The following is a 17,676-nucleotide window of genomic DNA, read 5'->3' as shown; positions in this document are numbered from 1 at the left end:
AATATAGCACAGCCTGAATGATGGTTTAAATCATATTTATTAACAAAACAAAACTAAATTTAATGCATTACATTGAAAAAGTATTGTTAAAGCAGAGACAGAGGGTCATCACCATCACTACCTTCAGGTGCAATTGTGGTTGCAGAAGTGGATGACTGTGCTTCATTTTCTTCTGATTGTTTCTTGGAGGTTGGTTTAAAGAAGACATCTGGTTTTGCCCTTTTCATTCTGCCTTTGAAGAAGCTGTTCATAGGGTACCAGGTAATAGCTTATTGAACGAACTGCTACCCTGCTGTGTTCTGCGTTATAATCATTAAAGCTAACAGCTGCAACTGCCTCTCCGTTCCCCTCAGGAAAGAAGAGTGTTGTGCTGGAAAAAGCGTAGCAGGTCAGGCAGCACCTGAGGAGTACGAGGGTCTACGTTTTGGACAGTACCCTTCATCAAGACTGGTACTGCCTGAAATGTCGACTCTCGTGCTCCTCAGATACTGCCTGACCTGTGCTTTTTCCAGCACCATACACACTATCTTCTATGACTCTCTATCATCTGCAATTCTTACTATCTTCTCAGGATAGAAGACAAAAGAGAATTGGAAAGCTCTCGTGGTGCTGCATCTCGGACTTCATCTTTTTCATCTCCAGCTTCCACTTCTCCCTCAAAAATATTCTCCTCTCAGAGAGAAAGCAATGAACCTTCATTAGTTTAATTTTTGAGATGAACTTGCTGAATGTATAATACCTCTCACGTGCTCTGACGGTGGCGAATGTGCAGAATGATGCAGAGGCTTTGGTATTGAAATTGGTGCCGAATGAAGCATGTGAAACAATCCCTGCTGGAATTGTGCTATTGTGAACAGAGTTAAGCATTCTCAAAATACTGTTTCCTAATTCTTCAGCGATGTTATAGTCAAATCGCACTGCTGAAACACACTTTATACAAGAACTGCCTATATTGGAACAGCGTGGCTAGATACAACTCTTCTACACCGTTGCTGCGATATTGTGAAGGCCCATTGCTTTTGCAGTATTCACTGCCCTCAGTTGCTTCTTGATATGACGTGGAGTGAATTGAACTGGCTAAAGATTGATATCTGTAATGCTGGGGACCTCCCTCAAGAGGAGGCTGCAGTTGGTCATCTATTGCTCCTTGTTGGTGATGGATATGAATGTTTCAGCTTTGTCTTTTGCATGGACATGCTGGGCTCTCCTGCTATTGAAGATAGGGTTATTAAAAACCAAAGGAACTGTAGGTGCTGTAAATCGGAAACAAAAACAGAAATTGCTGAAAAAACTCAGCAGGTCTAGCAGCATCTTTGGAAAAAAAAATCAGAGTTAACATTTTGGGTAATGTGTTCCTCCCTTAGAGTTGGGGATGGGATTATTTATGGAGTCACATCCTCCTTATTCATTTACTTGTCTTCCACCATCCACAACTTAACATTATGGAATCCCTACAGTGTGAAAGCAGGATCATGGAGTTCACACCAACCTCTTAAGGGGATCCCACCCTGACTCAACACCTGTAACCCTACAATTCAATGGTTAATTCATCATGGCACATTCATGGACACTGCAGGCAACTTAGCATGGCCAGTCCACCTAATCTGCTCATTGTGGGAAGAAATCAGAGCACCCAGATGAAACCCATGCAGACACTGGTAGAACATGTAGACTCTACACACACAGTCACCCAAGGGTGGTATCAAGGCCAAGTCCCTGGTGCTGTGAGGTAGCAGTGCTAACCACTAAGCCATTTTGCCATCCAACAAGAGAGGACTGAGCTTAGATCTGATTGGTTAGTTGTGGGATTACTTCAACCAAGTCCATTGCATGCTGCTTCTACTGTTGATAGTTCTATGTAGCATCATTTGGTTGTCAACTGATTTTTATGTATGCCTGGAGCTGTCCCTTGCATGCTTCTCTATACTCCTTAATTGAACCAGAATTGATCCCCTGGCTTGACAGTAATAGCAGAGTGCAGAGATATATGCCAGGCCATGAAATTCAACAGCAGTTAGCTCAGTTGTTGGTTTGCAATGTAGAATGATGCCAACAGCATGGGTTCAGTTCCTGCACTGACTAAGGTTACCATTGTAGGATTCTCCTTCTCAGTCTCTCTCTTTGCCTCAGGAATTGTGACTATTAGGCTGTCAGTTTCTAATCAGAGGATGACAGCAAGAGACTGGAAGAACAGAACAAGCCAGGCAGCATCAGGGGGAGGTGGAGAAATCAACACAGCCCTATGGTCTTGTAAGACTATGGTGACTTTAACTTTATCATTTAATTGAATTCTGTTTTGATGCTGCTCAGAGGTAGCCTATTTTGAATTGGTATTTATGTTTGGCATAAATTGAATTTAGGACAGTGTAGTGGTCACTGATATTTCCATAGACAAGCACATTTGCAGAAAAATAGGTTGATGAAGATATGGTGGACTACTTTTTCCCCTTTTGTTAGTTCCCCACCACCTGTTTTAGACCTAGTCTAGCATTATTTCCTTTAGGACTTGGCCATCTTGGTCAAGAGTGGTGCCATTTCGCGGCTTTTATTAATAGACGTTGATGACCTCATCGAAGAGTATATTCAATATCTGTCTTCCAGTTATGTTCAACATGTAGAAATAATGATTCGCCAGCTGAAGAGAAGGGGTAGGAGATAATCGGGGTTTCCTTACCCATATTTGAACTGATACCATGCAACTTCATGGAGCCTGGGGTCAATGTTGAGGATTCCAGAGCAACTTCCTCCCAAGTATAATCTATTGTAGTGTCACCTTTGCTGGATCTTTCCTGCTGGTCAGTCAGTCAGGTCATTCCCAGGGATGATGATGATGATATCTGATGATGTGAGGTATGATTCTTTGAGTACGACTATGTTAGGCTGTTGTTTGACTAGTCTGTGGAATGCTCTCTCACTTTTTGTACAAGCCCCCAGATGTTAGTAAGAAGGACTGATGACAGGGCTGTGTGTGCCATTTTCATTTCCAATGCCTTGTTATTTGTTGAGTAGTCCATCCAGTTTCATTCCGTTTTTAGACTACATAGCTGTCAGATATAATTGAGTGACTTGTTCAGAGGGTTTTAAGAGTGAACCACAATGCTGTGGGTCTGGAGTCGCATGTCAGGCAGATGATATTTTCATAGAAATTATGAGTGAACCAGTTGGGTGTCTGCAACCTTTGATTAGCTTGTTATTCCAGATTCTATTTTTTTATTTCAGTTTTTAATTTGGATTCAAATTTCACCATTTGCAGAAGTCGGATTCACATCTATAACTTGGGACTCTGGATTATTACTCATTGCCCTACCACTTTCTCTCCAGTGAGTTGCTCCTCCCTTAAAGTAACTTTTTTGATTTGTTAGTAATTTGATGACGATCAATATTTATATCAATCCAAGCTGCCCTGGTACTGCAACTCTCAATCTTCTGATGAGGATTTGAATGCTTCTACTGATCCTCCAATCTCTCTTAATATTGTATGATTTTGAAACCGTGGCATGGATTGAAAATTTATACTTGCATTTTTGTCGTGTTGACATAGATTAATTAAGATATAAATTGTGTGAAATTTTCCTACCATATCCACTTAAACCTTGATTTGGAGATGCTGGTGTTGGACTGGGATGTACAAATTTTAAAATCACATAACACCAAGGTATAGTCCAACCAGTTTAATTGGAAGCACTAGTTTTCAGAACACCGCTCCTTCATCTCCTTTAAACCTTGAAAGACGTGCATGCTTTATAAGCTGAGATTTTACCTTTCCAAATATGGTTTGTACATTTTTAAAAAAAGATAAAATTTGAACTTAAAAGACTAGGAATACCGTGATTGGAGGACTTTGATTAGAATAGATTACTTACAGTGTGGAAACAGGCCCTTCGGTCCAACAAGTCCACACTGACCCGCTGAAGCGGAACCCACCCATACCCCTACATTTACCCCTTTACCCCTCATTGGCTGTTTAGCATGGCCAATTCACCTGACCTGTACATCTTTGGACTGTGGGAGAAAACCGGAGCACCCGGAGGAAACCCATGCAGACACGGGGAGAATGTGCAAACTCCACACAGTCAGTTGCCTGAGTCGGGAATTGAACCTGGGTCTCTGGCACTGTGAGGCAGCAGTGCTAACCACTGTGCCACCGTGCCGCCCACGATGTCCATACAACTTTGAAATGTCAAAGCTCATATCAGTGTCATAGAATTTTGTAGCAATTATTAAATTACTTTTAGCGCACACTTGTTTAGTTCAATGAGCAGTTGTACTGATGAATGATTCTAGGCATTGGTATGCATTTTATAATTTAAAACATCAATATGCTTATTTTATTATGCAGATTTCAATGGAGAATGATTACCTTGGTCCACGCAGAATTGAGAGTCTGAAGAAAGAAGATTCTGATTGGCAGAGGAAAGCCCACAGGGCTGTGTTATCTATACAGGATTTGACAGTGAAGTATTTTGAGATCACAGCTAAAGCGCAGAAAGGTGATGTACCTACGTTTTGCAAATATAGGTGCATTCCTGCAATTTAAGCAGAAATACTAGCGTTTAATCAGAATGTGAATTTAGAACGATACTCTGAATCAAATATCCAATGTTAGATGCATATTAGATTCTTTTTTAAAATTTTGAATGTTCAATATTAGGGAAGTATAAGTTTTTTGCGTCCTTGTCTGTCTAACCTTTGTCATAGGAAATGTTTTAGAGATAAATTCTTTTTGTGAGGTAACAGAAGAATTGATGAGAGTAATACGAACATACTTAATAGGAGTAGGTATAGATCTTTAAGCCCATTAAGCCTACTGACTATTCAGTAGAATCAGTGGTTTCAACTCCACTCTCCCATGCCTTTCCCATTTCTCTTGGTCTCCATCGAGACCAAGAATCTGTCAGTCTTAAATATATCTTATGATGGAGCAACCATAATTCTGAGGCAGAGAATACCAATGATTCACAATTTTTTGAGGTTCTTCCTCACCTAAGTGATTAGCTCCTTATTCTGAGACTGTGCTCCTTAGATGCCTAAGGCAGGAGAAGCAATCTCTCAGTTTCTGCCTTGATGGGCTCTTTCTGAATCTTGTCTGTCCCAACTAGACCATTTCTCATTTTGTTAAACTACTTAGAATACAGACCCAATTTACTCAATCAATGATTAAAATTCATCTGATCCCAGGAAACACTTTCGTGTACCTGCACTATTGTAAATCCATACAGCAGTAACCAAACTCTATGAGACCAGAGGTGTGCTGATTGATAAATGATCAAGAGGTCATGTAATTAATGTAAAAATGTACACTAAGTAATAGAAAATAATAAGGGAGTTACACATATTGTTATCATACTTTGTTTACAGTTTAAATCACTTAAATATGAATACTTTGCTTTAAGTAAAATTTATCGGCAAAAAGCTTTTCACTTGCACCCTTGACTGACTACAAGAACATTGCGGTAGATCGTGGTATTTGAGAAGAAATTGACTTGGAATTGAATCAACTTGATATTTTGTGTGACCATTCGATCGAACAAGTTTATTTACATTGATGAAAACAAATTACATTAGAACAATGTTACAGTAAACTTAGTGGTATATAATTTTTGTCAGTTTATCAAGAGTACCAGTACGTAGGTGCTAGTTAAAACAAAGTTTGCTGTATTTCCTTAAATATTTTTGTACACTAGACTCCTTACAGTAAAGGCCAACATGTTATTTGCTTCCTATACTTAACACATACACTTAATGCTGGGAATATGTTTAAATTGAACCGGAGTCTGTGGTCCTCTCAGTTTAAAAAATAAAACATTGCAACACTTCCTGAATCTGGAGAAAATGCTAGAATAAGTCAAAGACAAAAATATTTCCACTCAGAAAACTTATGTGCACATCTGAGGATGTTAGCAGAGTAATTCAGGCGGTTTCAGGAATTCAATGTGATGGAACAAATCGTCATGTTTATCTTAAATCATTCCTTCACGTGGACATTGGTGGGTTGGCTACCAAATTCCATCAGGTGTTTGATTTACAAAACAATGGAGTTGATATGCAATTAATTGCTACACAAAATGATATTGAGCTGAAAGTCAGAACAAAGGCAGCAATTTTTGGAGACTTGTAAACAGAGGAAAAAACTTTGTCCTATTATCCTGTCATTGACTTCAAAGATCTCTGAGACAGCATTCTCCCACATGAAGATAATTAAATATTGCAAGGAAATAAGTTCCCATTTTTATGGACTGAATACACTTAGCAGGCTCAAACTACAACTCAAATTTCAAGGCATTGACAGATAATTAGCAGTCTAGATATCACATTGAGACTTGGTGAATAGAAAACAAAATTAATATTTATATATACTTGGTTTTAGATTTATGAAGCTCTATTTATATTTTTAATTTTCTCTGGAATAGATCCTGAGTTTAACTTAAATTCAAAAAGTGATCTTGTGCTTAAAAAGGTTGAAGACCACTCTTCTAAGAGACTAACATTTATTTTACCTACTGTCTTTTTACTGTACTTGTAAAAGTTCTTACTGTCCTTTTATGTTTCTTAGTTTTCCCTCATTCTGTAATCTCTCTATTAGTGAAGGCTGTTAGAATTGAGGTCAAAATTAACTGTGATCTAGCAGAATTTTAGAAGAGGCTCAAAAAACAAATGGACTACTCCAGTTCAATTTTTTTAAATGTTCTTATGATCTATAATTGATCAGCTCCAGCAATCTTGAAGGGAGATAGGGAAAGGGTTAATTGGGACTAATGTAAGAGCAAGCAGAAGCTCATTTAAATGATAGTTAGAGGGACATAGAGAGAACTCATGGATTTATATATGCCTCATTTAGAACAGAAATAGGATGGTAGTGTAAAGTGTAACTTGCAGTTGCATTCTTGTTGATCAACCTGCTGAAATTTTTGATCGTGTACAGGAAATACGTGATCAGTATTTCCATTTGAAGTAAGTGGGAACCAACTAATTACGCAAATTGAGGTTTCCCTACTTTGTAAGACCTTGGTGTAATTTGACTATTTTACTCATTGGCCTGTCAGGTCATCTAAACAGTTATAAAAATACCTGTCCCTATCTGCGATGTTAGTTGGCTGTGACAGGAAGCATTTGTGCATGTGCCAATGATGTTGTAGTTTTCCATGTACAGTGATATCATCATTAATGCATGCATTTCTGAAGAAGGACCTGGAGAGGCTGGGGCCTTGGTAGAAGCAAGGACAGAGGCTTGAACTGGGATCACAATTGGGATAGCTAGCCTCCATTTATCTGTTTTGTGCCTTATTTGTTAAGGTAAGGGGCAGGAAGTTTAGAGGATGGGTGAGAAAGCAGTGTGTGGAACTCACTGCAAGTGATGATAGTAGAGGCAGAGTCTCTCTACCTTTAAGTAGTATTTAAATACACACATGGCATAGAAGGCTACGGGACAAGTACTGGGAAATGGGATTAAAATAGTTACATGCTTATTTTTGACTTATGCAGATTTGATGGGCTGAGAGGCCTCTTCTGTGCACTCGACCTCTGATCACTATTGACTGACATACAAATTATACGAAGCTAAGTGGGATTGTTTGTTGTGAGGACAATGTAAAATGGCTTCAGGAGGATTTGGGCAGATTTACTGAACAGGCAATAAAATAACAGGTAGAATACAATATGGCAAAAATGTGGAGTTATCTGTTTAGCCTTGAGGAACATATAGGCCGAGTCTTTCTTAAGTAGTCAAAGGTTGAAAATTTAGGTCTACAAATGGATCTAGTGGCTTTGTCAATATGTCACTGAAGGATAATATGTGGCTAAACAAACCATTAGGAAAATTAATGGAATATTAGCCTTTATTGCAAGAAGATTTGAGTGCAGGAGTCGTGAAGCCTTCCCTCATTGTTTAAGAGCTTGGTTAGACTTGGAGTATGTTTGTGGTTTTGGTCTACTTTTCTCAAGAAGAAAACATTATTGGCGTTGAGCGAGTATAACAAAAGTTCACCAGACTTATTCCCAGGATGGGGGACTGTCTTATGAAGAGATATTAGGCAAACTGGACCTGTATTCTCTAGTTTCTAAGAATGTGCAGTGATCTCATTGAAACTTACAAACTTAGTAAAGTGATAGACAGAATAGATACAGGTAAGATGTTTTGCCTACTTGAAGAATGTAGAGCCAGGGGATATAATATAAAAATAAGGGGAATGCCACTTTGCAATCCAACATGCGGATAATGTTCTTTACAGCACATGGTGAACATTTGGAATTTTATACCACAGAGGGCAGTAGAGGTTCAGTTTTTGAGTATGTTTAAGGTAGAGATTGCTAGATCTTCTGGTTACCAGTGGTGTATAGAGTTATGAGGATGGTGTGAGTAAAAGACATTGAAGTGTTTGATTAGCCAGTATTGGCGGTCCCTCGCAGATGAGGATGACTCGCGGAGTGAGTCCATAGGTAGCTGTACAGACCAATGCAGCTATCACGGGCTCTGTTACACTTGGGGCAGAAAGTGGTCACAAGGTGAGGATGGAGCATTGGTGTGGCAGCACACTCCTTTCGCTGTTTTTATCTACCTTCTGCTTTTTCCTGAAGGCAAATCTCGAGGTGCCCCAGGCATTCCTGGATGCTCTTTCTCTATATGGGATGGTCTTGGGTCATTGATCCCCAGGTGTCTGTGGGAATGCTGCACTTTGCCAGTGAGGCTTTGAGAGTATCCCTGAAGTACTTTCTCTGACCACCTGGGTCTTGCCTCTTGTTTAAGATGGAAGTAGAGCACCTGATGGGAAAGTCTCATATTGGTCATGCAGGCAACGCATGAGGCAGCACCAGCGCACCAAACCATCTTGACTACATCATTATCAGAGCCAGAGATCGGAAGGACATTAAAATCACCCGTGCCATGACAGGGGCTGACAACTGCTGGATAGACCATCGCCTGATCTAAACGAGGGCCAACATAAATATAACCCTGCTGTAGGAGAGATGGCACGAGCAGTTTGATTAGCCATGATTTAATTGAATGGCAAGGCAGATTTGGAGGACTGAAGGTTTACTCCTGTTCCTGTGTAGAAACACATTTAGTTCACTAATGCCCTTTTTAGAAGAAAATAAGCTGTCCTTATCTGGTCTGCTGTGCATGTGATTCACAGCCCACAACAGTGTGGTTGATTCTTAACTGCTCTTTTAAATGGCCTGGTAAGCCACTCCGTTCAAGGATGAAATAAGTGATATAAATCGTTGATAATTTGTTCCAATGTACTTTGAGATATAGTTGAAACTTTCTCTGGTCTGATCGCGATATTGCAGCATTCAACAAAATAGAAAGCATGCTAAGCTTCAGCAAAATCGTTTACTTTTGAGAATTGCTCTTTTCTAACCAAACGTTAATAAGTATTGTAACTAATTTAGTTGCCAAGTCACAAAGATGGAGTTTAGGTCCCAGAGGCAGTTCAGAAAAAAAAGCCTCTAGTTTGATTCCTCATGATCAAAGATCAAGCTATTTGTAAACAAACAGTGGATGAAACTGAGCTTTTCAGCCATCAGAAGAGACAAAAGTGAAGTGACCTTGGGAAAGTATACAATGGTGTGGAAAAGGTAGATTTGTAACTTAACATTGAAATAATGGGATAAACTACTATGGTTTACATCAAGTAAAAAAGCCAAATAAATAATGTCAATTCTGAAGAAGGGTCACTGCACCCAAAACGTTAACTCTGATTTCTTTCCAGAGATGCTGCCAGACCTGCTGACCTTTTACAGCAATTTTAGTTTTTGTTTCTGATTTCCAGCATCTGCAGTTCTTTTGGGTTTGTTTGTTTTGTGTGGTGAAGAGGGCATTTGGTATACTTCTAGGAGAAAGTGAGGATTGCAGATGCTGGAGATCAGAGCTGAAAATGTGTTGCTGGAAAAGCGCAGCAGGTCGGGCAGGAAGAGAGCTTCTTCAAGGAAGGCGTCCTTGCAAGAGGATTCGCAGTAGGTTATGATCCCTTCCTGAAGAAGGGCTCATACCCGAAACGTCGATTCTCCTGCTCCTTGGATGCTGCCTGACCTGCGTTTTCCAGCAACACATTTTCAGATTTGGTACACTTGCCCTCATTGGTCAGAGCATTGATTTATATGGGGATGTCATATTGTGGCTGTACAGGATGTTGATGAGACTGCTTTTGGAGTACTTTGTTCAGTGGCAGTCACCCTGTATGGTTGGCACGAACGATTTGGAGCAAAGGCTCTGTTTCCATGCTGTATGACTCCATCCCTGGAACAATTCTTGTAAATCTCTTCTGCATTCTTTCCAGTGCATTCATATCCTTCTCATAAGGTACACAGAACTATGCGCAATTCTCCAGCTAATATCTAATGTGTCCTATGTGATTAAATCATAACCTCCCTGCCTTTATACTCTTACTAATGAAACTCAGAATGTCATATGATTTATTAACAAATCTCTCTACCCGATCTAACTATCTATTTTGAGGAAATGTACCTTAACTGTGCCTGAATCATCTCTTTGAAGGTAGCGCAGTGTCCAGCTACTGTTTCTCTTGTTAAACTTCAGTTGCAGTCTGTCTGCTGCATTGAAGTCATCTCTTCGGCTAATCCAGACTAAGAATAATTAATTGGCGATGTCATTTTCCATTATCCTCCTGAACCTAATGATAGAATGATCACTGTTTTGAAAATGTTCCTCCATTGTCACATGACCTACTTGACCCATCTCAGTCTCAACAATCAAGTCTGGCAGTGCCTCCTTTCTTGTTAGACTGAGTATATGCTGCTGTAAGAAGTTCTGAACACAGTCTAGGAACACTTATTTCTCACTGCTTACATTACTACTGTCCCAGTCTATGTACAGGCCCTCCCTTAAACCAGTTTCTGTTTTCACTGCAACACCCACAAAGCAATCAGTGCCTGTAACTCCCATTCTTGTTAACTATACACTGTACCTAGAGGGTCTTGTGGCACAGAAATAGTGTTCCTACCTCTAAGCTGGAAGATCTGTGTTCAGGTCCTACCTGTCATAAAGCATGTGTCATAGCATGCTTTAAGAACTTGCTTAAAATAATAGTAATGTGCATTCGCATACATATAGTTTAACCTGGGGAGGCAATGTCCTGATGATATCACTCAACTAATAATCCAAAAACCCAGGTAATATTCTCGATCTGGTTCGAATCCTGCCATGGCAGATGGTGGAATTTAAATACAATAAAATTCTGGAATTATGAGTCTTAACAGTGACCCTGAAACCATTGCTGATTGTCAAAATTAATTTTAACTCTTCCCATTAGCACAAGCAAAGTGTCCAGATCCAACCTCTGCAGTTTGTACAAATGCCATCTCCCATAGAGCCAGTTCCACTATGCCAGGAATCTAAAGCCCTCCATCCTGCACTATTCTTTGAGTCATGCATTTTACTGACTTAACTTCTTTCTGTACTCACCTGCATGTGGCACTGGGAGTAATCTAAATAATATTACTTTAGAGATCCTGCTTGCCAATTTTCTACCTAGTTCCTAAATTCCGTTTGGAGGACCACATACCCTTTGTACCTATGTGCCTGGTACCACTATGACTACATCCTCTGGCTATTCGTGTTCTCAAAAGAATGTTCCACAGCTGATTTGTGCCATCCTTCCCCACAGTATCATAGAGGCAAAAACCACTCGAGTCACATTCTCAGCTGCAGAAATATCTGTCTGTTTCAAAATGCTGCCTTAATATAAATTGAGGTTAAGATAGGCAAAAATAAAATTTAAGATACTTCAATGTATTCTGCTTTGATAACAATTTCTACCTTTTGACTAAGCTGGGAATAGCATTGACCAGAAATTGAACTGGATCACACATACAAATATTGTGGCTACAAAAGCAGGTCAGACACTAAGAAATAAGTGGAGAGTAGCTCACCATCTGACTCCCCTGTGGCCTGTCTGGCATCTGCAAAGTGTAAGTCAGCAGTGTGGTGACTTATACTCCTCACTGGCTGTGTATGAGTGGAGCTGCAACAAACCTGAGAAGCTTGACCTCCTCCAGGAGAAAGCAGTCTGATTGATTGGTACCACATGTACAAACATTCACTCTCGCCACCACCAGTGCTCAGTAGCAGCAATGTGTACTATCTGAAAAAATCACTGAAGAAATTTGCTGGGTTATAATCCTCAAACTCACTTTATAATGGAAACAAGGGTGTACCTACACCAAATAGCTTGCAGCAGTTTAAGAAGGCAGCTTGTCATCACCTTTTCAAAGGCATTCAGGGATTGGTAGTAAATACTGGTCCAGCCAGCGATGCCCATTTCCCTATGAATGAATAATAAAAGGTGTATCAGAGTTGCCAGAGAAGCTAGTGGTGTAAACAGCATTTTGACAATCGCAATATAATTAGACAAGATCTATCATTTTAGGCTGTGGTCCAAAATGAGGCACAAGCAGCAGAAACTTCACTACCTTGTTGATCTTATTTTGAATGAACTGATTTTCTTTTAGCTGTGTATGATCGGATGCGTGCTGACCAGAAGAAATGTGGGAAGGCAGCCTGGGCCGTGGCAGTTGAGAGGATGGAAAAACTTCGGTATGCAGTTGCAAAGGAAACACTACAGCTGATGCGAGCGAAAGAGATCTGTCTGGAACAGAAAAAACGGACACTCAAAGATGAAGTAAGTATGTAGCATTGTAGCAAAAAAATTGATCTGAGGAAGGGTCACTGGAGCCAAGACATAAACTCTGATTTCTCTCCACAGATGCTGCCAAACCTGCTGAGTTTTTTTTTCAACAATCTATGTTTTTGTTTCTGATTTCCAGCATCTGCAGTTCTCTTGGTTTTTTTAAAGTAGTGTAATGTTGATGGTACAGCTAGTCCTCAGTTAACATTAATGTTACTTAATGTGCTTAATGTTACTTTGTTGTAATACCCTTTGCTTTTTGGGACTTTTTGTTTGATATTATTTTGTGTGATATTTTCATTTTGGTGTCAAAAAGTGTGGTGCTACAGAAGCACAGCCAGTCAGGCAGCATCCGAGGAGCAGGAGAGTTTCCTTTTCGAGAAGAAGCTTTTGAGGCGGCGGCGGGAGGAAGGGGGAAGGAATGTGCATGAGGTAGCTGGGAATATGATAGGTAGATGAAGGTGAGGGGTGGTGGTGATAAGTCGAAGTAGAGGGTGAAGCAGATAGTTGGGAAGGAAGATGGGCAGGAAGGACAGTTCAAGAGAATGGTGCCAGGTTGGATCTGGAATAAGGTGATGGGAGGGGAGATGAGGAAACTGGTGAAATCAGCATTGATCCTGTGAGGTTGGAGCGTCCCAAGGTGGAAGATGTATTCGCCCTCCAGGTGTCGGGTGGCTAGAGGCGGCCTGGAACTTGCACGTCCTTAGCGGAGTGGGAGGGGGTGTTGAAGTGTTTGGCCACTGGGCAGTGGGGTTAGATGCATGTCCCTGAGGTGTTCTTTGAAATGTTCTGCAAGTTGTCATTCTGTCCCCCAATGTAGAGGAGACCACATTGAGAGCAACGGACACAGTAGATGATGTGTGGGGAGGTGCAGGAAAATCTCTGTCGACTGTGGAAGGATCCTTTGGGGCCTTGGATGGAGGTGACGGGAGAGGTATCAGGTTGGAACACAGGGGAGGGAAATATATCTCTGGTGACAATTCCCTCCCCACCTGTATCTGCGTTCCACCGAGACCATTCCCTCTGTGACTCTCTTGTTAGGTCCATGCTTCCCCCCCCCCCCCCTGCCATCCAACACACCCTCCACTCTTGACGCCTTCCCTTGCCACCACAAGAGATGTAAAACCTGCACCCACACCTCTCCCTTCACCTGCATCTAAGGCTCCAACAGATCCTTCCACATCCAGCAGAAGTTGTCCTGCACCTCCACACACATCATTTACTGTGTCTGCTGCTCTTGATGTGGCCTTCTCCACATTGGGGAGACAGGCCACCAACTTGTGGAACGTTTCAGAGAACATCTCTGGAACACACTCCCTAATCAACTCCACCACCCTTAGGCTGAACATTTCAGTGCCCCCTCCCACTCTGCCAAGGACATGCAAATCCTGCGCCGCCTTCACCACCAAATTCTAGCCACCTGACACCTGGAGGAAGAACACCTCATCTTTCGCCTTGGGACCCTCCAACCACACGGGATCAATGTTGATTTCACCAGTTTCCTCATCTCCCCTCCCACCACCCTATCCCAGAGCCAATCTTCTAACCTGGCACCATCCTCTTGAACTGTCCTGCCTGTCCATCTTCCCTCCCACCTGTCTGATTCACCCTTCGCTCCAGCCTATCACCATCACCCCCATCTTCATCTACCTATCACATTCCCAGCTACCTTGCCTCCAGCTCCATCCCCCTCCCCGTTTATTTCACAGTTCTCATGCAGCACACCCCCCCCCCCCCACACATGCCTGATGAAGAGCTTAACTTGAAACGTCAACTCTCCTGCTCCTCAGATGCTGCCTGACTGGCTGTGCTTTTCCAGGGCCACACATTTTGACTCTGATCTCCAACATCTGCAGTCCTCACTTTCTCCCCTTTTTTTTTGTTTTGGCGTCATTGGTATGCTTGATTGACAGCAGAGCAGTGAATGTGATCTATATGGACTTCAGTAAGGTGTCATCAAAGTTCTTTATGGTAGACTGGTTAGCAAAGTTAGTTTGTATGGAATACAGAGAGAATTAGCCATTTGGATACAGAGCTGGCTCAAAGGTAGAAAGAGAGTGGATGGTTGTTTTTCAAGACTGGAGGCCCATGAGCAATGGTATGCCACAAGGATCAGCGCTGGGTCCACTATTTTTTGTCGTTTATATAAATGTATTGGTGTGAACATAAGAGGTATAGTTAATAAGTTAGCAGATGACACCAAACATGCAGGGGCAGTACGGTGGCTCAGTGGTTAGCACTGCTGCCTCACAGTGCAGGGACCTGGGTTTGATTCCAGCCTCTGGCGACTGTCTTTCTGGAGTTTGCACATTCTCCCTATGTCTGCATGGGTTTCCTTCAGGTATTTTGGTTTCCTCCCACAGTCCTGTGCAGGTTGGGTGTACTAGTTGGGGTAAATATAGGGTAATAGAATAGGGGAATGGGTCTTGGTGGTTACTCTTGGAGGGTCGGTGTGGACTTGTTGGGCCAAAGATCCTGTTTCCACACTAGGGATTCTATTCTAAAATTGGAGGTACAGTGAACTGTAAGTATGGTACCACAAGATCTTGATCAGATGGGCTAAGGGTTGGCAGTTGAAACTTAATTTAGATAAATGTGAGGTGCTGCATTTTGGAAAGGCAAATCAGGGCATGACTTATGTACTTAATTATAAGGTCCTGGGAACGTTGCTGAACAAATATAATTTAGAGTGAAGGTTCATGGTTCCTTGAAAGTGGAGTCCCAGTTAGACAGGATAGTGAAGATGATGTTTGGTACCCTTGCCTTTATTGGTCAGTGCATTGAATATAGGGGTTGTGAGGTCATGTTGCAGCTGTACAGGACATTGGTTAGACCACTTTTGAAATACTGCTATCAGAAGGATATTGTGAAACTTGAAGGGGTTCAGAAAAGATTTAAAACAACGTTGCCAGGATTGGAGAGTTTGATCTATAGGGAGAGGCTGAATAGACTGGAGCTGTTTTCCCTGGAGCCTGTGAGGCTGTGGGGTGACCTAAAAGAGGTTTACAAAGTCATGAGGTGCATGGACAGGTAATTAGGCAAAGTCTTTTTTCCCAGGGTAAGGGAGGGTAAAACTAGAGGGTTTAGGTTTAAGGTGAGAGGGGCAAGATTTAAAATGGATCTATGGGGCACCTTTTTCATGCAGAGGGTGTGTGTGTATGAAATGAGCTGCCAGGGGAAATGGTGGAGGCTTATACAATTACTACACTTTAAAGTGATAGATATATGTATATGTATATGGAGGGTTGAGAGGGATATAGGCCAAATGCTGGCAAATGTGACTAACATTAATTTAGGATAGGTGGCTGGCATGGATGAGTTGGACTGAAGGGTCTGTTTCCTTGCTGTACAGCTCTGTGACTCTATCTAGTACTGCATCAATGTAAAAGCAAAATACTGAGGATGTTTGCAATCTGAAATGAAAAGGGAAAATGCTGGAAAAGCTCCACGTTTAGCAGCATCTGTGGAAAAGAAAGTTGTGTAATGCCATGAAGTCTGAAGACTCCTATTTGGAAATGTTTGCATTTAGGCTGCAGGTTTGGTCTTTCAAATGCAGTGCTCATTTGCTTCTCAGTCTTTGCTTCCCTTGTGAATTTGAACTGAGGTCATGGGCTCCATCTCATGGCTGCAGGTTGTCACTGCAAGTACTGACTAATATTTGTCATTAGATGGTCACTCTAACTGTGCTGTGGAATCATACATTTTTATACTTTTTAATTTAGTACATTAGAAGTTATTTTATGTAGGAAGTAAATGAAATTATCAATTGTTGATACTGTTTCAACTAACAGGATACAGGTATAATGGTTTAATATTTTTCTCTGATAAAAAGATCCTGGAACCAAACTCCAGTTTTAATGTTGATTTTAATCAAATTGGTGCTTTATTTAATACTTTTTCATGTAAAGTTGTGATTTTCAGGAAAGCAACCTCGATCTTAAGTGAGAACAACCTGTTCATAAAAATAAATGCAATTTGGTGCAAAAAGTGTAAGGAGGGAATATTAAGTGAAGGGCAGCACCAGAGACCTGAGTTCGATTCCTGCCTCGGGTGACTGTTTGTGTGGAGTTTGTACATTTTCCCTATGGCTGCGTGGGTTTCCTCTGGGTGCTCCGCTTTCCTCCCACAATCCAGAGCTGTGCAGATTAGGTGAATTGGCCATGCTAAATTGCCCATTGTGTCAGGTGCATTAGTCAGGGGTGAATATAAGGTAGGGGAATAGCTCTGGGTGGGTTACTCTTCAGAAGGTAGACTTGTTGGGCTAAAATAGTAGAGAACCTAATCTAATCTCATTTATTCTAAATTTTCCTGATATCTACAGTCAGTGATTCTGAAGTTGTGTACAATAGAGACAATTTTGTCCTAATGAAACCATATTATTCTGAAAATAGAGGGTGATAAAACTGATGATACATTAGTTACAAATATGTCTAACAGTGAGGCAGAAAAGCATATATGTTATCATAACTAAAGACGTTAGTATGATAGTTGATTGAAACCAGCTTTGTCTGATCAGTGAGGAAGTACAGTAAAAACTGACTGAAAGAGGGAGAACTTGATGCAGATTTGTATTTAAAACTTGTGGTTTCATTATGCAATATGATTGTAATGTTGGTAAAGTGTACATTGTTTGTTTAATTCAAATGTAATTGTTCACCCTGAAGTGATTACCATGTTGGCTATAATGTTCAATTGTTGTTCATTGTCAGTACATCTGTGATGCTTTTTATATGCAGTCATCTTCTTAAAGGAATAGAATATTTAAGGGTGACATTGGTCCTAATGGCAGGATGGATAAACGCCACCTTGATTGTCAGTGAGAACCCCCAATCCGATTTGAGAAATTAGGTTTAACTGTCCTGTCAGTGCTCAGGTGCCATGAGAAGATGGTCTCCCCGCTCCAAATGCTGCCATTCAGTCAAATTCAAATTTTTATCTGGCAACCTCATCATATGTGGCATATCCCTCCTAACCATCTTGATTAAATTCTGCCCAAAATGTGCATTAAGAAACCTAGTTGATTTCTCTTGTG

The 17,676-nt window shown here is 41.0% G+C and overlaps 1 protein-coding gene across 1 annotated transcript in view; it reads left to right on the top strand.

The window, feature by feature from the left end:
• Positions 1-17,676, top strand: part of jmy (junction mediating and regulatory protein, p53 cofactor) — a 119,753-nt gene that overhangs the window by 62,617 nt on the left and 39,460 nt on the right. Inside the window, exons 3-4 of the mRNA XM_060835705.1 lie at positions 4,340-4,490; positions 12,469-12,638. Of these exons, the coding sequence (XP_060691688.1) occupies positions 4,340-4,490; positions 12,469-12,638 (321 nt within the window). The remainder of the gene's footprint in view (positions 1-4,339; positions 4,491-12,468; positions 12,639-17,676) is intronic.

The sequence above is a fragment of the Hemiscyllium ocellatum genome, chromosome 2 (assembly GCF_020745735.1).
Source record: "Hemiscyllium ocellatum isolate sHemOce1 chromosome 2, sHemOce1.pat.X.cur, whole genome shotgun sequence".
Classification (NCBI taxonomy): Eukaryota; Metazoa; Chordata; class Chondrichthyes; order Orectolobiformes; family Hemiscylliidae; genus Hemiscyllium; species Hemiscyllium ocellatum.
The sequence above is the reverse complement of the archived record's forward strand: the minus strand, read 5'-3'. Positions and strand labels throughout refer to the sequence as shown.